Source organism: Prionailurus bengalensis, chromosome A1 (assembly GCF_016509475.1).
Source record: "Prionailurus bengalensis isolate Pbe53 chromosome A1, Fcat_Pben_1.1_paternal_pri, whole genome shotgun sequence".
NCBI classification, from domain to species: domain Eukaryota; kingdom Metazoa; phylum Chordata; class Mammalia; order Carnivora; family Felidae; genus Prionailurus; species Prionailurus bengalensis.
The window spans coordinates 6,174,962-6,201,830 of record NC_057343.1 but is presented as its reverse complement, the minus strand read 5'-3'; the positions used below and the strand labels follow the sequence as shown (position 1 = coordinate 6,201,830).

The 26,869-nt window shown below is 36.6% G+C and overlaps 1 protein-coding gene across 4 annotated transcripts in view; it reads right to left on the bottom strand.

The window, feature by feature from the left end:
- CDK8 (cyclin dependent kinase 8) overlaps positions 1–26,869 on the bottom strand; it is a 113,684-nt gene that overhangs the window by 5,155 nt on the left and 81,660 nt on the right. For 2 of the 4 annotated variants that reach the window (XM_043575574.1, XM_043575580.1), the window contains exons 5-9: positions 16,090–16,147; positions 13,590–13,721; positions 5,880–6,023; positions 3,312–3,381; positions 2,475–2,547 (exon numbers count right to left, since the gene is read on the bottom strand). In XM_043575574.1, coding sequence (XP_043431509.1) covers positions 2,475–2,547; positions 3,312–3,381; positions 5,880–6,023; positions 13,590–13,721; positions 16,090–16,147 — 477 coding nt within the window. The remainder of the gene's footprint in view (positions 1–2,474; positions 2,548–3,311; positions 3,382–5,879; positions 6,024–13,589; positions 13,722–16,089; positions 16,148–26,869) is intronic. The other 2 variants (XM_043575590.1, XM_043575600.1) reach the window with 2 other exon arrangements.

The following is a 26,869-nucleotide window of genomic DNA, read 5'->3' as shown; positions in this document are numbered from 1 at the left end:
AACTAAATTCTTGTCTTTTCTATTCTTTTTCTATTAAGGGGAAACATTATTATAACACAAATAATAAACTAGCCATGTGTGGCTATTTAGATTTAAATCCAAATTAACTAAAACCAAATTAAACTAAAAAAACAAAACAAAACAATTTCTCAGTCATATCAGGTACATTGCTAGAGCTCAAGAGACACATGTGGGTAGAAGTTACCCTATGGGATAGCACAGATCATCAGAGAAAGCTCTCCTGTGCTATCCAGTGCTATCCTAGTCTAAATAAATACGATGCTTGATACAGAACTTGTAAAGTACAGAGGGGTTATGAATGGGAGACTCCAAGGTTACTGCTTGGGTCAAGTCCTGACTTGACATTTATGAGCCGAGTGACTCTGGACAAGGTGCTTACTCTCTTTGTAATGCCATCTGTCAAAGGGAGATTAACAATCGTGCCTACTACCAAAGGTTTGTTTTCAGGATTAAATGAGTTAATGTATGGAAAGCAAACATAATGGTACCTGGCACAAAGACAGTAAGTGTTAGCTGCTATTATTATTGTTATTGTTACCTTGCTACCTATAGAAATGTTGCACTCATGTGAAAATTCAGTATTTTTTGGTTAAAACATAGTTGACCGAAGACTTTACGAACATATTTTATTTTATTATTTATTTATTTTAGAATGTTTGACTTTAACATGTGATTTAAGAGCTTATCTAAATAGTGGTCTCTCAGCTTCTCCTCTTTGATCTAATGCGGTGGTTTTCAGATGTCAGAGTACATCGGAATCACCGCTCGCGCACTTCCGAAAGCAGACCGCTGGCCCCGCTCCCAGAGCTCTGACTGGGATGTCTGGGCAGGGGTCCGAAGAGCTGCCTTTCCATCAAGTTCCCAAATGACTCTGGTGCGGTGGACCAGGACCACTCTTGAAAACCAACAGACGTGCTGAGACTTGATGGGAGAGGGCACAGAGGACAGAAGGACATAAAATATTCAGAAATACAGAAGAAATGCCGGGATGGCGAGATTTAAATTTAATTTTGATGAGATTTCAGTGGAAGTGCAGCTTCATTTTTAGAGTTGAAAGGAAAAGCACGGATTTGCCATTTAAAATAGTCAACAGTTTTAACGGAGTTACGTCCGAGTTTTCAGATGGGCCCACACAAGGTCGGTCACCCCAGCAAAAATGAGCAAATAAGCTGCAAGGGAAGTCTCTCTCTGGGATGTCAGTGGTGATGGTTGTGAGAGCCACTTCAGACCATATCAAAGAGCAGCAAACTGGGGGGAAGGAAGGGCAAACTGTGACTTTCAGTCTACCACTATTACCATTATTTTGCTGGAATAAATAATCCGTATGTTGAAGGATCTAACTTACCTTCCTATTTGGGTCCTATTTCAAGTACGTTATAAGAAACCATTATTTGGATAATAATATATTGTGTGCTAATAAGATAGGTTAAGTACTGCTTTTTAAGTTGCTAATAAGATATGAAATATAGGATATAGGACATGATATAAAAATAAGTAGAAGGTGTAGGAGCAGAAGCAGTAGACAGAGAAGAAAAAGCAGAAATAGAAGACATGTTTGCAAGTGGCCTGGTACTGTAATAAAGGAAAATACAATCTTTTCAAGGCAAAAAAAAAAAAAAAAAAAAAAAAATCCCACTTAATGAACTCATTTAAAAATACCAAGAATAAAGGATTAAAAGAATTTTAAGCCAAATATAATACAGCCTGCTCCCCCAAATTTCCAAGTATGTTATATAACTTTCTTAAAAACATAAAGCTGAAAATCAGTTTTAATTGTAATGATGTAAAAGTGGAAATTAAATTGTAAACAAATTTAAATCGGCAATAGTTGAATATAATCTCATAAATTATGATAGCGCATGGATTCTTTCAGTTTCTAGGTCAAATTATTTTTCCATTATACAGTAATAAATCACACAACTCTCATATTCTTCCAGAAAATGCAAACAGTGCACACCATCACTGAAGGACTTCTAATACCCAAGTCTGTAAGAGTATCTTGGGAGTTAAAAATTTTATAAACAATCTTTCAAAGATCTGAAATACAAAATAACCTGTAAAAATTATTTCTGAGCAGTGGGATGGTTTTTCTTTTAGATTCTTCGAAATATTTGGAACTTTTAAATAACTGATGAAAACCAATAAATGTAACTCTAAAAATGTTCTTGACAGCCTTGGTACAAAGACAACCTTTAGAAAATCTAATATAACTGAACATTAGTCTGTTAAACCATGTTATGGGTTTGCAAAAACAAATATTTTCATGCCTTTACTAAGATGCACCAACCAGATGTCTGCGTTTACCATTAAAGTACTCTAAATAAATAAATAAATAAATAAATAAAAATAAAGTACTCTAAGAGTGCTAAGTAACCATATAAAGTGACCCCAAAAAACCTCTGGTTGGGCTAATCAAGGGGAAAAAAAAATTATTATTGTTCTCTAAAGCTTACCAAGTGGAATGCTTTACTATCTGGTTTAACTTTATGTTTTTCCATGTACTTGATAAGGCTGCAGTTGGTATACCTGAAAGAGAAATACTATGAAATACCTATTAGATTTTGAGGTTAATTTTACATCAGCTGAGGCTTTTCCAAACATTTTAATAACAACCGGTACAGAATATGTATAAAAAATGGCATTATCGGCATAGCATTAGATCAATTTCATATTTCATTCACGCACACTAGTCACTTACGAATGGATACCACTGATTAAACACAAAATAATTTCATAAATGATATACACTGAATAGCATTTTTATATGACTCTTATCTCAATAACTACAGGTCAAATGTTTAATTCAGCCTTTTAGTATAAAGAAAATTTTTTTTACATTTGTCACAGGCCTATAAACTGTCCTCTCTCCCAATTCTCTGATATTGCATTGCAGATAAATGAAATATTCCTTCTTCTCTGCTAAAGCCTACATAAAATGACTACACAACCCAGGTGGGGAGGCAAGTCAGTGCTAGCAAGGCTGGGTATTTCAGTCTCTTACTGCTTCAGCTATGATACTTTCACTGATGCCGTTTCCAGAAAGTAATAGGTACAGAAAGGGTTTTTTTCTATCCAAATTAGCTACTAAAATCAGCTGTTTATCTTCTTGATATCATGTAAACATCTTGAGCAATAAAGAATGCCATAATGTAAAATATTTATTAAGTAAATAAGTAAAACTGTTTGTTAGCATAACCTTGTGTTCCGTATTCTGTCGAGTACTCAATCTTATACCTAAGTATTGTGGGAAAGCAGAAATCAAAAAAGGGTCTACTTTCTTTCCAACTTACGTATTTCTTCTGAAATCTTTCATTAATGTTGAATGTTCGGGCATCTTTTTTATATCTTCCCAATCTTTATCTGTGGAATACATTGATAACATTTTATGTTGTCTAGGTTCCTGTTCTCAAGAATTTTAACAAGAGTTACCTCAATTTTTATTACACGCCATACACTTTGACCTTCCATGAAAGCACAGATCTCAAATAACTGACTAGCTATAGAAACATCTTATCTTGACCTGTAAATACAATTCTCATCCCTTGCATAGCATTAGATCTCTATCTTTTTGAGTTTATCTTTTCAGTGCCTACTTTCCATAGAATTTACTATCAGTTACCTCAATTTCTTTTTTACCTCAATTTCTATAAGTAGAGGGGAATAAGCTATTAATAAATATTTCTATTTTTAAATCATTCTATTTCTGTTTGTAAAACTACTTTTTCCCCTTTTCCACTCAGTACCTTGGTTAAATCAGCAACCAAGGTCTTCAATGACAAATGTAGTATCTTTTCCCTCCATAGCTATAAGATGCACTTTAAAAAAAAAATATGACCCTCCTTACTTTCACTTTATTAAATACACTGCTTTACGTCAGCAATCAATGTAAGCGACAACAATTGTCTGAAATAGAACAGGGTAGGATATAACTAGTATGCAAAAAAGTCAGCTGGTGGCTTGGCTAGTTTCAATAACAGTAACAAAAACAACCCCAGCTACTAGGTACATTAGGTGGAAAATGTTTCAGTTAGTTCTGCTGGCCTTAGAGTTGCTCGAACAACACATGCTAGACGGCTTGTTTTTTCCATCACTACCAATGGACTTTTACCGGGAGACTACCAGGTGCCGTAGTACAACAGGCAGTACAACAGGTAGCTTAATAGCTACCGTCAGTTTTTAAATGGCCTTCAGAGGTTTCCTTCCACTCACACAAACAGCTACTACCTATCCTCCATAAATAGCACATATTGTAAAGTCAACTAAATACACAACCCCTGCATGGAATCTTCTCCTTATTTCCTTGCTCTGATTTCTCTATTTTGTCAATTTCTCAAGCTAGAAATCTTGATAATCTTTTACTTTTCCCTCAATTACACACTTCCTATAAGCAATTCCATTTTTGTCCTTCACTTCCCATCCTTTTTTTTTTTTTAATCACTTACACCTGGAGTACCGTGATACAGGCAAAGAGCTGGCTTGCAAGGCTTCGCTTCCCTCTCTTTAACTGACTTTTACCCACCACCACACGCTAATCTTTCTAAAATGGAACATAAACCACATCACTAGTTTTCAAGAACTTATCGTGGATTCTCTTGCACATTAAATCTAAACCCTGCTCTGCCTACTTTTCAAATTTCTTATAAGCTGAGCCTACCGTAGCTATTGAACTACACATTAAGAATCATCTCCTACAGAAGCCACCCCCACTTTCACCTCCTTGTAAGCCATATTCCTTTGCCTCGGGCCTTAGAGATGGTGGACACATCCACAAGTGGGAAGAAAAGACCATTCTCCTCCACCTACTCCATCCATAGCTATTATTTAAACATTCTACTTAGAGCACCACAGTATGAACTCCAAGAAGGCAAGAGTCATGCCTGTTATATCAACAAGGCTGTATGCATAACTCAGTGCCTCCACATGGCAGGTACTCAAATATTTAGTGAATAAATACAATTCCCATCACAAAAAAGCAGTCTTCACAGAACCATTGACCAATTCTGCAGAAAGGTAGTATTTGTGTTAACACTCCAACAAGGGAATGAGAAATTATAACTCCCAGGTATTTCTGCATTAGTCTTGAGTTACCCTGACCTGAGAAAACTTCCTAATGAGACACCATTTCTAATAAGTACCTCACTAGCCAATATTATGTATGTGTTTTAAGCAAATATCCATTATTCTAGACTTCTGGGCAGTTTTTGGTGACTGAGGAACTAGGATTCTGTGGGTTAACAAGGGATGGAGACACAGCTGGTGAGGTCTAACGCCTGTGATGAGACACCTTAACGACTTTCTCCCTGCCGCTAATCAGTGCACGCAAGGTTGCTGTTCTAATAGAACACTTAAAAGAATGTTCTTACCAGCCAGGGTGATAGAGCAAAAATATTCTATGTTTCATATTACTCAACATAATGTGATTCTACAGTGCCCTAAATGTAAATAATGTTCAAAATTTACACTCAAATCCCAAGTAATGGCATTATTATACGTACTGCCGGACCAAAATACATACTACTGAATTTTATTTATAGTTTCCCCTGGTAAGAACTAAAGGCACCTTTTAATACAGATATCGCAAACATGTTGTCATTTCAAATATTAAACAACAAAACAAAACAAAATAAAATGAAACAAAAATATACTCCTCGAATTCAGAAAACCCACAAATATCTTTACGCTAATATGTGAACTCTAAATTTTGCTATTTCTAAGGAGCTTTGATTAATGCAAGTCACAAATATAAAGAACTGAGTAAAGAGTGGCTTTCATCAGCTTAAGATACACACCTTTCCAATGAAGATATCTAAGTTTAAACAACAGTGATTTAAAAACAAAAACAAAAACATAATGTGTACCTGCAGGAAATCCCATTACATTGAATATTCTGTCCAGCTGGTCATGGTGATAAGGATTACTAGTTTTGATGTCCTCTTGTCGACAGTGAAATATTGGTTCTGACGTTAGTAGTTCTGCAAATATACACCCTATAGCCCAAATATCTTTAAAACAAAAAGAAAAAAAAAAAAAGAAAAGAAAAAAAAAGGAAAGGAAAAAAGAAAAAGAAAGGAGGAAAATAAAGTGGTTCTTTCCAAAAGAAAATGCATTTTTATCGTGGTGGGGAGTGGTTGTTTCTTGTTTTCCTAATGAGTCATATTAATTCCTAAAGCAATTATAATTTAAAATATCATGGAATACTGTTTGTAAATATATTCCCACCCAATCCACCCCCATTTTTCATTCCCTATTATACCTCCATTCCACCCAGTGGCTTCATTCCAAATTCAAATCAAATTTATTACCTACATTTTTGGCAATTTTTAAATGCTTCAAACATTACCTTATCTGTGAAATACGTACAAAGCTACATATGGAGCACAGGAACCACAAACAAACAAAATTAAACAAAAAATAAAACAAAAACAAGAAAACCCAAATAGCCTTTGAAATTGGGCATACTTGCCAAAAAAAGTCAGCACAATTTTTTGAGGTAAAAATACTTTTTCTTCACCTAGTTTATGTACTTGCTAATTTGTAAAGTCTAATGATTATTCTCTCATGCAAGCAAGGTCATATTCCAATAAGAAAAAGACAGTGCCTGACCTCAAATATTCTAATGAAATCACATTTCTACTTGAACAGCTTTTTTTGTTCAAAGTATTTCTTTATGCTACAGTAGCATCAGATTTTCCAATTTAATAAAGACAAGAAAACAGGGAGCAAAATTCTACTTCAAGAGGCACAAAGGGTATAAACTCACTGGAATTACTTACAAAAGCCAGGCAAATGTATGCCTCCTTAACCCAACAAATTCCTTTCATTCACTTTAAGATATAGGCTAACTTTCATTCAGACTGAACTTTTACTCAACAGAACTGTTATTAGTAAAGAGCTACATGCCAGTTTAGAATTTAAAACTGAAACTATTTAGTTTCCACTCTTGAGAAAGCCCTAAGCCAACAAGGTTGACTTCTCCATACTAGTAAGTACAACAGTGTGTATACAGCAGACGCTCAATCAGTGGTTTTTGACTGATCTTATAACCATGGTAAATAGAAATAATGATAGAGGGAAAAATAAAAATCACTGTTTTATTAAAGGCAATTAATCAGGTATGTTAATAACTGTCACATAAATAGAAAATGAGAAAAAATGTTAATTTACAAATTAGCTGAGAATTCCTAAACTCTAAAACTGGAATATAGATCTTGAATGTAAAATTATCACATGTACATTTCAGAGTAACAAGTTAATCGCCTATTTATTAGAGATTACACAACACACTGATGACAAGCGATTTTTAAAAATGACGCTGTGTTTGCGTATCAGTTTTCTCCCATATCAGAGAACCAAGTCAGCCAATACCACCATATGGAAAAGTACCAAGAAACACAAGCCAAACTATATTATTTTTAGTGTCAGAAAGTACACGGAAAAAAAACGATTTTGTGATTATTCTCTTTACATGTGTGCCAAATAAATAGCTTGACCTATGATAATCTCAATCAAAGGGAAGGGAGACAAACTAAGTAGCGTCACAAAAAGGGGCTGATGGGTCAGTCTGCATGTGTAAAACTCACAGCACCCAAAAGACCGCACAACTCATTCTGGTTAGCTACGAAAAATTCTAAAGAAGAAAACAAACTCGGTAAAGGAAGATGAAGGCAAGTAAGTCGTGTAGCTATCCTTAAAGCTACATTGCTTCCAAAATAAAAAGTCAGAAAGTAGGACGAAATAGTTTATTAAGCCCTGCCTAACCTTACCCTAATACCTCTTTGTATCTTTTCTATTATCTCTTACCTTTTAGCAACCTCATCATCCTTCCTTTCTTCAAAATCCTGATCCAGACATTAATCAGAAAGTTAAGTTAGCTACAAGCAGGCTATTATTTCAGATAAATTTCTAAATCTGTGTAAATAAATCTCTCCTACCTATCTTGCCTGATTTTTTTTTTTTTTGGATTGTGCCAAGTTCATGAAAAAGTCCCTCCCTATTCACCTCCCTGCCTACGTCCTTCTAGAAGACTTTCCAAGATAAAAAACCTATGTATCTCATCTCCTTCTCAAAATCTGTAATACTTGCGTATAATAGCTACTGAACTAACCAGCCAAAGTAGATAGGAATTAGCATGCCATGTAGACCCAAGGGAAGGGGGGCTTGTTAAATAATGTATTAATCAATAGATGTATTAATAGCAAGTGTCTACCTTAATTAAAGAGTAAATTCTCATTTCTCTTTATCTTATAATGCATTTCCCACTTAACAGAATGCCACATAATCAGTGGGCAGTTATTTGAGAACAAACATCTGAGTGTACCACACTTTTTTCAAACTAAAAAAAGTTTTTTTAAAACTAAAATTTTAAGACTGCTTTAGTGATGATTAAAAACTGAAACTCCTCTTTCAGCCTGGTCTACAAAGTCAACCAAACAAAACCCCAAAATACTTAAAACTGAATTAAACTTTGTCACTGGGAGTACAATGTTTACTGACCCGTTATTTACTCGCTCTGGTTTAATGATTCAGCTTGCAGTTCTATAGAAGTGGATCAAACCTGTTGGCGACAGCGGGTGGGGACAGCATTTCCCTCTATGCTCTTTTGCTGCTTCTTAATATCCTTCAGTGTAACATAATCCACTAACTACACTAGCAGATTTCACCCTTCTAAAGGATGCCCCTGAAACGAACTACTGAACAAGTAATCTGTGCATCAACTACAAAGGTTCTTCTATCAGCTGCTCAAACCACAATGATCTGACAGGGAAGTAAAAACACAGGCAAGTTCTTTGATAAGTAGCTTTCACTGTGTGTGGTGTGTGGAATTTGTTGAATACTTTAATGGACCCTTAGGCTACTTACACAGGTAATAGGAGGAATGCGAATGTGGTGGAGAGACTGGAATCAAGGAAGAAGTTTCCTTTTTTATTCCCTTATTCTATTTAAAAAAAAATTTTTTTTCAACGTTTATTTATTTTTTGGGGGACAGAGAGAGACAGAGCATGAACGGGGGAGGGGCAGAGAGAGAGGGAGACACAGAATCGGAAGCAGGCTCCAGGCTCTGAGCCATCAGCCCAGAGCCTGACGCGGGGCTCGAATTGACGGACCGCGAGATCGTGACCTGGCTGAAGTCAGACGGTTAACCAACTGCGCCACCCAGGCGCCCCTTCCCTCATTCTATTTTTAAAAATTTGTGTTAAAAATGGTTTATGTATGATTTCTCGCTTTCAAAAAGTAATTTGAAAGATATCTATATTGTAACACTTATGAGTCAATGTCTGCATAAAAGAAAAGGGCTTTCCAAGATTGATCTTGGCCAAGTCAGGTATTCATGGGGTGGGGACCACCACCACAAAGGGTCTGGCACTGACCTTGGTTTCAATCATCTACGCTCCAGTCAGTCCCCTCTGCAACTTCCCTCCCTCAGAAGCAATTGTTTTATCCAACGTCACAGAACTTTTGGATTTAAACGGGAATCTAGGAGATGATCTAGGCTAAATTCTCACTTTCAAAAAATGAGGCTAAAGAACTAAATCTTTGCTAAGGGCGAGCATGAGCACGTATACACCGCCCTCCCGCCCCACAGAGTGATGGAGTTAAGGCTACAAGTCAGATTAAGTTGCATACGTTTTGGTTTCTCTTGTTTCTCTAACAGTTATCCAATGAATTTTGATGATGAGAGGGAGTAAAAGGGGAAAAATATGAAGAAAGGCCTTCTCCTTTCCAAATTATAAAGCCATTTGGACAACTGGCTGGTTAGTTTAGCTTTGTGACGAGCAGCCCTGCATCAAAACTGCCAGACTAGAGATTGTCCTCGTGAATAGTAACAGGTAATACAAACTGCAATGTTCACAATAAAATGTTTCTGGAGGAAAAGATAATAAACAGTTTAAGTCAGAGACACAAGCTTCTGTGATGGTGTAGTTTTTACTTAATTTCAATCAATTCAAAGTCTCAAGTTTTCAGTTGATAACAGCTAAGATTAGGCAATAACTTCTTTGTATAGTCTGTTAATATGTCTTATCAAAAATAACCCTGCTCTTACATATTCATTTCTAGATGGAAAAAATAGCTATGCATCATATTAGTTTATATGCTAAGCACTTAGAACACACGTATAAAAAAGATAACCAGGGGCGCCTGGGTGGTGCAGTCGGTTAGGCGTCCAACTTCAGCCAGGTCACGATCTCGCGGTCTGGGAGTTCGAGCCCCGCGTCAGGCTCTGGGCTGATGGCTCAGAGCCTGGAGCCTGTTTCCGATTCTGTGTCTCCCTCTCTCTGCCCCTCCCCCGTTCATGCTCTGTCTCTCTCTGTCCCAAAAATAAATTAACGTTGAAAAAAAAAAAAATTAAAAAAAAAAAAAAAAAAAGATAACCAAACATGTGCCTAGGTAATAATATGTACCCCCAAAACAGGACTAGCTTCAATAACTTTTACTTTTCCTTCTTTCTAACTGACTTTTCAAAAAGTATTCTACTTTGGAGTAATTTCAGATTTGTGTAACAGCCACAAAGATAGCACAGAGAAGTCCCGTATCTCCCTGACTTAAGTTTATCTACCTTTATTTTTCTATAAAATGAAATTGATGTCAAAGCAGGTACAAAGATTAGTGAACATAAAGATTTTCTGAGGGCACCTGGGTGGCTCAGTCAGTTAAGTGTCCTTTTGAGTCTTGATTTTGCCTCAGGTGATGATCTCACGGTTCGTGAGTCTGAGCCCTGCGCTGGGCTCCGCGCTGAGAGCATCTAGCCTGCTTGGGATTGTCTTTCTGCCCCTCCATAGCTCATGGGCTCTGTCTCGCTCTCTCTCAAAATAAATAAATAACCTTTTAAATTAAAAAAAAAAAAAAAAAGATTTTCTGAAGAAAGACATGTTGGGCTCAGATTAAGACAGGGGAATAATCACAAGTATTTCTTCTTTTCCCTCATTTATATACACTGAAATGGCAGCAACGTCCTTTCTGAACAGGAGGAAATCACTGGGGACAGGATTCGCTCATTTATTCTACAGAGAGTACCGAGTTCTCACTGTGTACCCTGTAGGCACTGGCCTACCAGGGTGACCAGCTGGGCAACGTCTATCTACTTTAGTGGATTTTAGATACTGTTCAATGTTACCACGGCAGTAAGCTAGAAGTGGGATGGGGAAGGCAGGGTGACTGTACGATCACAGCTCTCCCTGAAGAGGTAGCGTTTTGACTAAGATCTGAATGAAAAAAAAAAAAAAAAGAGAGACTGGCTATATGAAGACCTGATTTGGCAGAGATATATAAGAACACTTCTGGAAGCTGGAAGGCAGATGGAACAGCTCAGAGAAGACCGTAGGCCACAGTATTATTGCCGAGTGGGAAGCAGGCCTGTCCTGTACGACTTCGTGAAGAGTCTGTCCTTGCAGCACCAGTTACAAAGTCTGTATTCTATAAACAGTTCATTCTCCTTCCCCTAGTCCCCTCTGCTGCCCTGGGGCTATACAAAACTTGGGCCCAAAGTGGAAAGACTCTTCCCTTAAAGAATCTCAATGGACTCAGGGCAAAGACTCGTGCCTGCTGACACTTGGGGATCCCCCCGTTAAAGTTCTCTGCTAGATTACCCTAACGCCTGCCAATCAACGAGCCCTATGATCTGTGTACACAAAGTCTGCAAGCACCTTTCCGTTAACGTGACTCTTACATATGAAGAGACAGGCAAGGATCAAGAACACGACGTGTGGAAGGGAGACACCAAGACAAATTAATAAAAAGGGAGCCTATAAAGAAAACACAGGTAATTATTCCAGGAATACAGCATTGTCCTCAAAGATATTCAAGAAGCTTCTTTCCATAATACAAAAAATTAACAGAGAATAAGAAGGGGCTCTAGGAAAAAAAAGACAAAAGCAGAAAAACAGAAGAAAAGTGGTATAAAGGATTACCCCCAGGAGTCCAATATCTGCCCGTACTCAGTTTAGGAAAGAGAAACACAGAAGGCAGACAGAAGGAGGGGTGCCTGGGTGGCTCAGTCGGTTGAGCATCTGATTTCAGCCCAGGTCATGATCTCACGGCTTGTGAGTTCGAGCTCCGTGTCAGGCTCTGTGCTGACAGCTCGGAGCCTGGAGCCTGCTTCCGATTCTGCGTCTCCCTCTCTCTCTCTGCCCCTCCCCTGCTCATGTTCTGTCGCTCCTGTCTCAAAAATAAATAAACATTAAAAAAAAGTTAAAAAAAAAAAAAAAAGAAAGTAGACAGGATGAAATCAAAAGACTAGTGTAAGAGTTTTCTACAGACTTTCCACTATGAACTTCAGGATGAACGTGCTCACCAAGGAGCCAGCACGTTACTGTGAAATACAACGATAAGAATTCTTATCTGTTTTCAGAAAGAAAAACCACCAAAGTAATCCACCAATGAATAAGACTGGCATGAGACTTCATTAGCGACACTAATGATACAAGACAATGGGGGAGCATCATCAAATTTTGAAGGAAAATTATTTTGTACTTAGAATTTTAAAGCTGGCCAAACTGCATGATACAGTATGACACAGGCATTTTTCAGAAATACAAGAACTAGAAAATTTACCTCCCTTCCAAAGCAAGTTACTTGAGAATATGCTATAGCAAAATAATAAAGCCCAGAATGAAACATATCCAACACAGAGGAATTAAAAAAAAAGAAAAGCCAGGATTAAAATCAATCCAGAATACAGCAAAGCATAGATGACTTCAGGATGGAGTTAACCAAGGGACAGAAAAAAAGCAGGCTCAATGTCATTCTGGAGAACGCAGAACAGGTTAAATAAGCAATAAAAACACACAATAAAGGAGAAAAGAAAAGAAAAGCACATAAGAAAAGTACTCGATGATAAAATTCAGCCAAATAAAATGAGGCGGAATAAAGACTCCGTAATGGAAAAGAGGTGGTCAAAGGACCGTGGTAGTTGAGCACTGAATTCATTATAATACACAACCTGAGAATAAATGGTGGGAATTACAGCTGGCCAACAAAATTAATGTCATAAACATCAACAAGCCAGTAATAATAACGATGACAATGACATTTCTAAGATAGCTTATAAACTGAGAGGTCAGTGTGGAGGAAGTACAAGAGTACTAATTTCCCAGTCGTTCATTGTAGGGAGGTAACCAACACAGTCAAAAATTGAAAAGTGAATTAAGATGTTTCCAACTCCTACTTTTTCCATAATTTTTTCCCCTTAACTCTAAGGGGATCTTTTAGAAGTTACTATTTCTTTTGCTGAAAGAAACATTTGTCTGAAGCTTAAGGGTTTAGAAATTTTACTGTGCTTACTTCTCTTTTCAAGTAAAATTAAATTTAAAATACATGTTTACTTAGAATGCATAGTATGATCCCATATGTTTTAAAAGTTTTAAAATATCTATTTATCTGTCAGAGAGAGATGCTTGAAATAATACCCTCCTAGTGCTAACAATGGTATTTCTAGGTAAAAGAATTTTAGGACCATTTTTGTTCTTACTTTTATAATTTTCTGTATTTGATTTACTATATAGAAATATGTATATTTTACAACAACAAAGCCACTTTTTAAATGTCATGGAATTTTAATTAGTTCTACTCACCAATAGCTTTGGTATAATGTCTCGCTCCAAGAAGTAATTCTGGGGCTCGGTACCAGAATGTTACGACTACTGGATCCAAATCTGCTAAAGGCTTCAAAGGTGAATTAAATAATCGGGCAAAGCCCATATCAGCTGTAAAAAAAGATAATAATAATGTTGAGTCAATAGATTTTTACAAATTTAATTGACTACTCTAATTTTACCATTGTTATTTCATAAGATAGGAAAAAAGTGCTAAATTTGCAGGGCAGGGGGAGTGGGCGGGGGGGGGGGGCACCAAAAACGTTTCATCCCTTTCAACAGCCTAAATATAAACCAAGTTTGAGATCTTCAATCTTGGCAAACTCTTGTCATTTGCTCTTCACCTGGGTTACAGAGAGGCTCTGCTATCAGAGGTCAAGGGTGACCCTACTCCCCTGGGCAGATTTCTTTCCACCTGTCGCACCAATGCTGGGGACAGGGTTGTTAAGCTGCACGTCCATTCTTTGTACTGGTAATAAGCACTGAGACACCAGATCAGTTACAGTAAGGCCTTCCATTATTTGCATCAATAAGCCTTGTTCACTGGGATCATCAGAAGTTGACGATACAGTATGTTAACACCACTATTGCCCCCCATTTATTTTGGCTGAATTTTATTAGCTTAACTTTAAAGATTCATAGTAACTTTTTTAAGCTGGAAAAGACTTTTTAAAGGCCATCTGGTTCAATCGCCTCCCTTTTTTAAGAGGAAAAAAGAAGAAATTTTCAAAAGAAGAAATTAAATGATTTGACAAATGTCATAAACTCCTAGCTCAGAACGGGAGCTGTGGCATTTGACACAGTTTAGTAAGTACTGTAGTTATTCAGGCATGGCTGTTTGTCCTACTACACTGTAATCTTAAAGGCAAAAACTGTCTTTTTTCATCTGTGTCTTTTAGAATCTACTGTCAGTACACGTAGCTTTTGTCAAATACATGTTGAATGAACAATCAATATTTATACCACCTATCAAAAATGTCAAGACTTATCCACCGTTTGTTTGGTTTTGCTCTCCTAATATACATTTTTAATGAAGTAGGCCCTTGTTTAACCTACTCAATTATGGAGGTTAAAAAAAAACAACACAGAAATTTGGCAAAGAATTAAAAACATGACTCACATTACTAAATACTGGTTTACAGAAGAACTAATATTTCTTCTTAAATGTAAATGCTTTAAGTCACTGGTATCCCCCCAAACTTGCTAACATCATATACATTATATAGAAGTATAATTCCAAACTAGATTTTAATTTGTTATATAAGGTCTCCCCAAATCTTATAGTAAAACCATGCCTATAACTACTAGTTGGCTGAATCTTTTCTATTTTGCATGCTTTGAACTTACATTTGAACTTGATGCAACCAAATTGGGCTTTTTAAAACACAAGTAAGGACTTAATAGCATTTGGTGACTCTATGCTAAGTACTGACAGGGCCTAGCTCTTAAAGGGAGTCAATGACTAGGAGCACTTTGAGGTGCATCAAATGTTTGTGATACTAAAAAATTTGCAAGGTTTGTACGATAAAAGAACATTCTAAGAGTCTAATTAAAAGCGTAAAGTGAGATCTGGGGACTTTATAGGGGAGGACAGGGAAGAGGGATTAGCAACACCTAGGTTTTTCTTTGTTGGCAAAGTGGTACAAATCAGATGATAATTCGGATCTATATTAAATCTTCAATCAGAAATCACTATTTACTTTTTTGTATACTCCCACAATCCTGCTGCCTTTAAATATAATTTAGTTACAACATTTCTTCTACCCACACACAAGACAAACTAAATAAATGCAACAAACACAACTTGGAAAAGACAATGAAAAAAATAACCAGTTAGAATAAATAAATTTTAGTTCTATCTTTATAGGTACCAAACCAGAAATGGGTAAAGTTTTGCTTCCATATATAAGAAAACAGAGCTATTAGAAAACACGCCAAGGTATAGAATGCTTGTTACTTTTTTTCCCCCATCAGGCAAAGGCCTTCTATAGTAAGACAGGCTAGTTTGAACTTAAGGTTCTGTACCTATCCAGCCTTAACGGTTTTCCTAGTTGGTAATTTCTGATCTAGACAAGGTCAACAGAGGCATATGTTCTGATCTAATCTGGCTCAGGTGAACAGAACTGATGGTATAATTACTAGTACGCTGTATGCCCTTGTGACTAAAGGTGAGGCTGGCTTCTAACAGGGATAGAAGCCACTCACCTCTATAGGCTATTTTTAATGAACACAAAGGTTTCTAAGAAACTTCCATGGTTTATTTTATAATTAGAACACTTCAATCTCTAAGGATTGTCTGACACCTTTTAAGAGTGTGAAACATTTTTCACTTTTAATGTAAACTCTTTAGAAATGGCTTTGATCAGATGGAACTACATGAATATATGCATATTATTACAGCAAAAATTAGAAGTGATACAGCTGCCTGCAAAAGTTTTAAAAGAGTGCTACGCTGTGACTTATCAAAGATAAAACATACCAATTTTTACTCTTCCTCGCTCAGGACCTTCACCCATAACTAAAATATTAGCAGGTTTCTGTGGAAACAAAATAGTGTTTTTTTTCAGTAGACAGTAGTGGTTTCTTTTAAATAGACAATATGCCAATATAACATAAATCCACCTTTAAAAAACCTCATTTACTCAAAAATTAAAATCGAACACAGGAAGTCACCAAGGAAACTTTGTGTATATATGCAAAGCAATATGCAAACTTCATGAAGGCCCAAATATGGCAGTGCTCTTCTGCATGTAGAGCGAAGGCTTTTCTTGGCCCTTTTATCAGTCTGTTTTCACTACTGTGGAGCATCTGACAGGAAGTTTAAATATTGTGCTTCCTGCCAACTTATATATAAAATGCCCTACAACTTTAAGGGAAAATGTTATCTTCAAAGATGACTTCAATCTAAGTAAAAGGAAGGAGGGAAGGAGCCACCTGATATCTCTGTTCTTTTCTTTTGAAATGGCAAAGTATGTACCTATGTTTAAACAAATAAATTCTAGAGAAATCAATTTACTAAAGTCTTTCCTACATGAATTAGCAAAGTTAAGAGGAATTTTCTATGACCTCAATGGCTTTGAGGTTTTTATGTTTAAATAAAAAGAGAAGCTAAAATTTAAAGGGAGATTTTACAGAAGTAAAATTTCAGACAGTGTTATAGTCTCTAAATTAACTGTCATCTACAATCTGTTAGAGTGAGTGATATCTACTATACTGACATGTGAGGTTCGCCCCCTCCTCAGCAAGAAGTAAGAAGAGGGGAAGACGGAAGGGAAGGGAAGGGGGTCGCGGGGGGAGAGCAACCCCCAAAACTTTCTCACCCTGCTAGCCTGTCTACTTGGTCTTTAATTCTACCAGTCTGCTAAACAGAAGTGAAACTAGATCAGAACGCCCTTCAAATAGATCAAAGGAACCTTAAAATTAAAGATTTTTATGAAAGCTGTTTACAGTAGTAACCAATTCACAGGCTTACCTAACCATATTTGGTAACAGCCTCCATGCTATTACTGACAAAATGGAACACAGAATATATTATTCTATCAACTACTACAGATCAAAATTTTTTCCCCAGCAAAAAGAAAAGAACTGCTGAAATGGTAGCATATACATTTCAGAAATTACAACTCCCTACATTTTTCAAGGTGTGGAAACTAGGCACCAGAGAGATTAAAGGACTTGCCCTGTAAGTATAATCTACAAGATTGGGGCAACAGTAGAATCTACCCCATGTCTTAAGCCTAATGCTCCCTTCCTAATATATCATTTTGAAAGTAACTTTGTGAATCAAGTTTTTCAATTAATGCATACTATAATAACAATAACAATGATAATGATAATGTTTCCTTCAAGAAAAAGGTTTTGGAACCTCTATCATTAACACACACACACACACACACACACACACACACACACCTGACCCCCTGGGATAACCTGCAAGGTACCAAAAGGAAGTACAGCACTAACAATACTCCCCAGGAGCTACCTGTAAGTACTGCCTAGCACAAATAAAATTGCTTTTGTGCACGATGTTCATCAATCACCCCTGGGTTACACTCTGCAGAGACTTTCAGAGCTCAGCCTACTTCAAAATGAAGTCAGATCTCTGAGACTAGTGTAAAGTGTTGAAGGCCCAGGAGGGCTTTCCAAGAGGAATCAGGCAGCATTTCTACTTGGCAGAGGGGAGAGGCTTGCTCTCAACTACCAATGTGGGCTTAGGAGGGAACTTCCATGCCTGTGCTAGAACTCTCTTATGGTCCACTGGGGCAGAACTCCCTAAACATCTCTTGAACCCATTCCCTACTCTTTAGCCCCAGTAGGATTCTTTCCCCATCAAATCCATCTTCTGCAATGTGGCCAGGGTCACCTTTCTAAGAGAGGAAGCTGATCATGTGACTCCCTGGCCTAAAATCTTCCACAGCAACACAGAAAATTCTTACAAGATTGGGTGAAAACAGCACAACACAAAATGATATACAGACTGTGATTACAAATAGGTTTTTAAAAAAGTACGATGAGTAAGAACTAGAAGAACCGAAAGAGTTGGTGACAGTGGTGTAGGTGAACCTTTCAAAAGTCTTTGAATTCTTTTGCCGTGCCTTATTACTAAAATATTATTTCTACTTTAGCCTCTCACCACCTGTGAATAAGACCCAAAGTCCTTATGAGGGGATGCAAGGCACCTGCAAGCTCATTCCCACCAATCTTTCCCGTCCCACCTGCCACCACCCACACTGTTCCTGCCACACTGTTTTCAGTGTCCTGTGACTAGACCTTTCAAAACTAAGTCATTGCTATCCCATTACTTCTGTCCCCAAAGACCTTTCCTTTGTTATTTGGCAAAATCTGATTCTCTCCCCACACCCCCCTTAATGACATAAATAGTACACGAATGTATTCTGATTGTAAACAATTCAGACCATAAAGTCACGTCTAAACTAAACGTTAAAGACCCTTCCTTCACCCACGGCTCCTGCTCCTCAGCCATACCCTAAGTCCCACCCCCTTCTCCAGAGATGCAGGTTGCTTAACTGGTTTGCTGTGATGGACTTTTACCACACTTCAGTGCTCAATTCTAAAATGCAATCTCCATATCTGGCAAGAGCAGAGCACATGGACATCTCTCTCCTCCTATTTTAGATGTAGTGGAAAATCCTTTTTTTTTTTTTTTTTTCTTACTCATTCAGCAGCTGGGCCCATACCTGAGAAGCCCTAGGGTGAGTGGCATCAGTCAGCATGCTACAAGGTAAAGGGGGACAAACACCCTCTCTTGCTCCTCATTCTGTTCTAGACTCATCAGACTGGTTGAGTTCCAAACTTGGGTTTCAGCATGGGGTGGGGAATACACTGCTTCTCTGTCAAGGTCTGGTCTAATACTGGGGCTTGGGGCCACAGCTCTAGTTAATAGTTACAAATTGCTTTTCTAGGCAACTCACTGCCTATTTATGATCTGAAGCAGGTCTTGGGGATAAAAGCCATTACCAACATTACCTCTGTAAGTAAATTTAAAATTCAGTTTGGGCCATGCTATATAGTCACAAGCAAAACAGAATGGTGTTGTGTTGTTTCAGTAACACTATACACAACGGGTCCCTCCTCATGTTAGTTTCCACGGTAGCCTTCTATATGCCCCAGGGTATGATGTTTTGATTCAGTAGAGGTAAATCTAACACTAAATTTCTTTTATCAATATAATCTAATGGAAGTCTCAAGAGACAACAGGCAGAAAGGCCCTAAAGATCAAAAGTACTTTTGTTATTATTTCTGTTTTGTTGCGTAATCAGTATTAAGGAAGGCTTCAAAGACTTGATAATTTTTGTTTGTAGTACACTCACATAGTATTCCCCAAAAAAGCTAATTTCTTTTTTCTTTCTTCTTTGTCTACTAGGAGAATCTGGTAGGGATTTTTAGCTCTAGAGCCAAAACTTCCAAGTAGTTAGTGACAATACATGAATCAAATTAGTAATAACCAGAACTGTGATAAACAGTCCATTATCTTTTATATGCTATCCAACATAATCACTTTGAAAGCATGTATAGAATTTTACATTTTAATGAGGCACGTACTCTATTAAACTATATTTTTGCTATGGAGATCAGAGGTCCAACATGTTAGAAGTATTATTACATCATGGCAACATCTTCAAATATAGCTATGCTATGCACAGACATTACAGAGCACCTTTTATTGCCTATTGAACAACGAAATAAATCAATGAGATACCTGAAGTATACTTCTTGTTTGAAACTATAATATCCTCTATTGCTGTTTTGTTTCTCCCAGAAAAAAACAAAACAAAACAAAACAAAACAAAACAAAAACCTGTTTGTAATTAAAAGAACATGTCCTTGTTTTATAGGACAGGTTTATGGCTTTTCTTGTTTTCTGTTGGTATGCTTCCCCCAAAACTCAATTATTTCCTAAAGCAAGATGTTTGTATTACAGAGAAAACCATTCATGTAGAGGCATTCTCTTCTCCAGAATTTGTCATGCTGTGAAATAGTTCACTGATGACTTTGGCACACAGCAGAGATGGCAAATTGGTTTCATTTCAGGGGTCAATCCTGATTTAAAAAAAAAAAAAAAAGGTTAAAGACTGCAGGGAGCTCTATCTTGAGAAAGACAAGAATTGGGCTGATCAGGAAACTGCCAATATCAGATATATCTGACAGAGGTGCAGAAGTGGAGAATGATAGCCTATCTGTCCCGATAACTGCCAAGACCCTATTTTAGGGGTGAAAATGGGGTCTTCATATGCGCACTAATGTGTCAAGGCAAAATGGAGACCTGCAGTCAACAGGAAAGTTTGATTCTTGATGGATCTATTAAAAAAAAACACAAAAAACAAAATACAGCTACCCATAAGAAACCACTGCCAGTGCTGTACTCTAAGATTTATTCAGAATTTAACTTTCACAAAACATTGTACACTTTCTGGGGACACACATTCTAGATAACAACTTTCAGCTTGGTTGTTAATCAATATGTACAATACATACTAAAAACTTTCACTCTGATATACATATATGAGATTCAAACATGAGCAGCAAAGTCTTAAATAGACATATATTCGGTAATTTAAAAAACTGTTTTATAAGAAACCTTGTAAGGAGTCGAGTTAGAAATTTGGAAATCCAGTGAATAAAGTCTGGAAGACCATTTATAATAGTTGCACTTTTTCTTCCAAGCGGTGAATTTTAATTTTTTACCTCTAATATTAAATTTTACCCCAGTATTGCTGCTGAACATCTTTAAGCTAAAGAAGAAATTATCAACTACTCTAGTAAAGTTAATTCTTGCTTTTTGTATAAATTCGAAAAAAAAAAAAACGTATAGAATTTTTTAACAAATTCTGCTTCCTGATGAGAAAACAGATGTTACTTTATAACCAGTAACTTCATCCTCTACAGTCAACAGTTCAAATACTCTACATTTATCCCTGTATTTGAGGAACTAAGAGGCAGTGAGGCCTAGAGATCAACAGAGCAGCAAGCCAGGGGCAGACAGTTTAGACTAATGGGTAGGGTAAATTCAGGCAAGGAAAGGCTTTGCACAGGTGATGACAGCTGACGTGTGAAAGCTCAGGAGCTGGTCTGGAAGATAAGCAACGGGAGACGGTGCCTCCAGAATTTACTAATGTCCTCTACTAAACCAGTGCAAGGCTGGGTCTGCACCCTCTCGAGGGATGGAGACAGCATGCACCAGGGCATCGAAACACATGGGTGCACTGATGAATCTTTTACTTACCTAACAAGTCCTCTTTTAGGGAGAATAGGAATTAGGTTCTTTGTCAGAGTCGATGCTAATCAAGATACTTTGAAACAAGCATTAACTACATGGCAGTAATCACGCTAATAATAGATGACAATTCTTCTCAATAAGCCTCTCCTACATCCCTCCAGTCCAGACTACTACTCTACTTTTTGTTTTCATCCAGGTGATACAAAAGTAAATAAAATGGTCTTTCACCAAGTTGTGAATATGATCATCATAAGTATTTCTGATAACAAACATGATTCACATTAGTTTAAAATTGCTATCTTTTAAAACTATAAATTTTGAATTTTTAACTTACAAAATTCTTAACCTGTCCATTTTAGGCAATTGAGGCATAAAATACTAGTTTAAGTGCAACAAGATCAATCTGGAATATAATGTCCTATTTTCACTGACACAACAGTCATTTTCTTACTGTCACAGACTACCAGAAACAATATTCATTTCATTAACAATGAAACATGGGGGCACAGAACAGAAACATGGCAACAGAAATAAACTTTAATTTTAAAGCAAAGCTAGATCTCATTTGTTCCTAATAAAGAATGTGTGGGTGCACATATTAATACATATATGTGTATATTTTCTTATAGATGGAAATGTATTTTCCAAGTTGGATTTATTTAATTGTATTTTTGTAAAGTTTTAAGGTATGTTGTAACCATAGTTTAAGCAAAGAATCTAACAAAGTGCCCAATAAGAAAAAAAGTACCTATTACTCAAAGACTAGAAAACTGAGTAACATTAAGGAGATCAAATACATCTTAAGGGAGAGGTATTTAAGGGGCAGAGACAGGATATCAAAAATCTTTTAGTTTTCAAAATAGTTCCAGTTTCATTATTAAGAATTTAACTAAATTTGGGGAATGCAAGCTGGTGCAGCCACTCTGGAAAACAGTATGGAGATTCCTCAAAAAACTAAAAATAGAACTACCCTATGGCCCAGCAATTGCACTACTAGGCATTTATCCACGGGATACAGGTGTGCTGTTTCGAAGGGACACATGCACCCCCATGTTTACGGCAGCGCTATCAACAATAGCCAAAGTATGGAAAGAGCCCAAATGTCCATCGATGGATGAATGGATAAAGAAAATGTGGTGTGTGTGTGTGTGTGTATATCTCCATACACACCCCCCCACACACACCCACACTGGAGTATTACTCGGCAATCAAAAAGAATGACATCTTGCCATTTGCAACTACATGGATGGAACTGGAGGGTATTGTGCTAAGTGAAATTAGTCAGAGAAAGACAAAAATCATATGACTTCACTCATATGAGAACTTTAAGAGACAAAACAGATGAACATAAGGGAAGGGAAACAAAAATCATATAAAAACAGGGAGGGGCACAAAACAGAAGAGACTCATAAATATGGAGAACAAACTGAGGGTTACTGGAGGGAGGGGTTGTGGGAGGGGGGATGGGCTAAGTGGGGAAGGGGCATTAAGGAATCTACTCGTGAAATCATTGCTGCACTATATGCTAATTTGGATGCAAATTTTAAAAGATAAAAAATAAAATTAAAAAAAAGAATTTAACTAAATTTGCCAAAAAAAAGTATACCTAGTTTATATTTAAATCTGAAAATCACTGTAATTCCAAATACTATTCTAAACAATATTAATTTATATATTTGATAGTATAACAGTAATCAGTGAGTAATACTGTTTTGTGTTGTCTTCCCAAGTATTATTTTCTGGACAAATCTGGATGTTTGTACATTACACTTACTAACTACATTGTATTTTTCTATTAATAGACAGCTGGTTGTATTTGCCCCAAACCCCCACTTCTGGAATCAACCCTGATGATGCTCCCATTGACAATGTTTGTATAATTATACTTGCCTCCCTCAAACCCCAAACACCCTGACACATACACCAGGTAATTTCCTTGGGATGAAATCTCAAATGTAGAATTATCAGACCAAGTAATATCAAGAGCTTTATTGTTCTAAAACCAGAAGTTTTTCTTTAATGTTTATTTATTTTGAGACAGACAGACAGACAGAGAGGGGGAGACAGCATCCCAAGCAGGCTCTGCTGTCAGCCCAGAGCCCGACACTAAGCTCGATCTCATGAACCGTGAGCTGAAATCAAGAGTTGGATGCTTAACCAACTGAGCCACCCAGGTGCCCCACAAAAGTTTGTTTTGTTTTTTAAATTTCAAAGGTGGATACATGCTCAATGGATATAACTTGGGAAATAAAGTATAATGTGCTGATAATAGACGACTGAAAACAAAGCAACTGTATATAATCTCTAAACTAACAGAGGGCCACTATAAACATTATCAGTATGCCTTTTTATTTTTTCCTCCATATAAAAATAAAAAATGGCATTATACTAAATATATTGTTTGTACCCTCTTTCCTCACTAGTATATCATGAAGATTTTTTAGTCTGAAAATTACTTTCCTGATATAATCTTCATGAATCATATGGATTCCCTGTAACTTATACCAATTATCTCCTATTAAAATGTTGAGGTTGTTCCTAGTTTCTTAATAAAAGAAAAATAATGCCATAACAAACATTTCTGTATGTACCTATGATAAATTCCTAGAAAGTCAAATTATTTGCATAAATGTTATAAACATTCTTAAGGTTTTTTTGGATACACATTAACAGATTTTGCCCTTGAAAGGTTCAAGTATCAATTTTATAAATTCAACATTCTTTTATACCATTAAGTATGATAAAAGCAATCCTCAAAACCAAAAGCAATGTGTATCCACGTAAGATTTTATAATTTTTATTAGCTTGATACATAACTTAAATATTTTAATTTGAGGATCTTTCATTGATACGCATGTTATGATTTACTCTCTCTAGATTTACCTAAGGGGGCTTAGGTTACTAAACTTAAATATTCACATCAATTCTCTATATTCTAGTTAGTAAAGGTAGATTCAATTATTTTTGCCATTTTTCTAATATATTACTTTCTTCTTGCTACAAACTTTACGTTTTATATTTTATAAGAGCATTTATACTATTGTTTTCTATAAGAGTATTTTTACTCTTGTTTTTACATTTCAGCATATCTATCATATCTTTAGTGATAGTCAGGAATTTACTTGGTTAGGAATTTACCTCCAGCTAAAACTAGATTATCTCATTTTTTAAAAATATTTTTTTTTAATATTTATTTTTGAGAGAGAGAGAGAGAGTGAGCAAGAGAGTTGGGGAGGGGCAGACAGAGAGAGACAGAATCCGAAGCAGGCTCCAGGCTCCAAGCTGTCAGCACAGAGGTCAATGCGGGGCTGGAACTCACAAACTATGAGATCATGACCTGAGCTGAAGTCGGCCGCTTAACCGACTGAGCCACCCAGGCGCCCCTACCATCCAGATTTAACCATAATATTTTCGTATATTTTCTTTTGTTGACGTATTTTTCACTCAGTATTTTACTTCCACTATGTTGAGATCTGCTTTCTCTCTTAACGTTATAACAACATTACTTACACTTACCATAATTTTATTACTTTTTTACACTTAAATCCAAGTTAGTTAAAATATAATGTAATAATTATTTCAGGAGCAGAATTCAGTGATCCATCACTTACATACAACACTGAGTGCTCATCCCAAGTACCCTCCCTAATGCCCATCACCCATTTAGCCCCTCCCCTTAGCAGAGCCCTCGGTTCGTTCTCTGTATTTAAGAGCCTCTTATGGTTTGCCTCCCTTTCTGTTTTTATCTTATTGTTTCCCTTCCCCCATAAACATAATTTAAAAAGATTTTTCTTTAATGTTTATTTACTTTTGAGGGAGGGAGAGAGACAGCAGGAGCAGGAGCGAGGGAGGGGCAGAGAGAGAGAGAGAGAGAGACAGAGACAGAGACAGAGAATCCAAAGCAGGCTCCAGGCTCCGAGCTGTTAGCACAAGGGTCTCAAACTCACGAGCCATGAGATCATGACCTGAGCCGAAGTCAGACGATCGACTGAGACCCCCAGGCTCCCCCACCCATGAACATAATTTTAAATGGCTACACAATGGGTCAATTTTTCTGCATGTTACAATTTGCACATTTTCCAGTTGTTACACAGGTACATTTTTTCAATTTGTCATTATCAATAATGCTGTGATGGCCTTTTCATCATTTTTTAGTAATATCCATAAGAGAGTGTTAAAAGTAGGATTGCTAGATCAAAAGAAATGATTTATTTATTTATTTATTTATTTATTTGAGAGAGCGTGTGCACCTGCACGAGTTGGGGAGAGGGACAGGGGAAGAGAAAGAATCTTAAATAGGGCTCCACACTCAGCATGGAGCCCGACGCAGGGCTCAGTCCCACGAGGGTGAATGCAACCCTTTATTTTTCTTCTTAATTTTTTCTGTTGTTATTCTTTACTTCTTCCTACCTTTTACCTACTTTTTTATTTTTAGATTCTCCTCTTCCTCCTTACCATGAAGGCCCAGACTACCTGATTTTGCCAGCCGGTGTTAATCAAAAGGAAAAAAAAAATAAAAATAAAAGAGAAGATCAATCAGAAGAAGAGAGAGGTCAGGGTCATACATTCTGATTTTCTGACTCTACCTTGTGAGGCCTACAGCTATGTAACAAGTGTACCGTACTAAGACAGAACACTAGTCACTGCTGGAAATGCTGAATGGTGACAGCATGGTTACTGCCACATGCATTACCAAGAATCACTACACCGTGTAACGAATGGGAATGGTCACTTCTAAGATGCCTTCCAACTTTATAGTCTATTAGTTTATGAAATTAGGGAACACAAAAAAATGCTCTTCATTTCAAATGGTATATGGTGTTTACATACACAGATTTTTAAACTAATGATTAAAAAAATTAGCAGTCTATCTCCCATCATTTACATTTTCGTTAAATAGGCATCTTGAATTGTACTGACCTAAATTACAAGCCTATCTGTAGTTTGAAAAGGCCATGAATTCAGAGAATTGAAACTAATCTTAGACACTCACACATCTATTGTGGCAAGGGGAGTTAGGGATCCTTAGATTATACACCTACTTAAAAGTATTATATCTATGGCATGATATATATCTGAAGGCAAATTATACATAAATAATAAAAATGGACATAGGTTATTACAACAAAGGGACACTCTGAAAAACAAGTAAAATCCTAACTGTACTAGGGGCAGGAAACTTTAATAAAGAAATATTTCTTCAACAGTTAATTCAATAACTATTACTAATTTAATATCTAATTGTACCTGAGGAAACTTTTAGTTTTACTCAATCTAAAAAAAAAATCCTATGTGTTGATTACAACATTTATAAAAATTTACTCAAAGTCCTGAACTTTTATGTTGAACTGACTTTGAAATATGGCTAGCTGCATGTGCTTATTTCTGTAGGACGACTTACTTTTACCCTCTTATATAACCATTTCTCATTTGCTTGTATCCAGTAAAGACATACAGTTATCAAACTGAAAAAGACGGAAAGATATATATGGCCAAGGGAGCCTGTGATCTAAACAGGTTT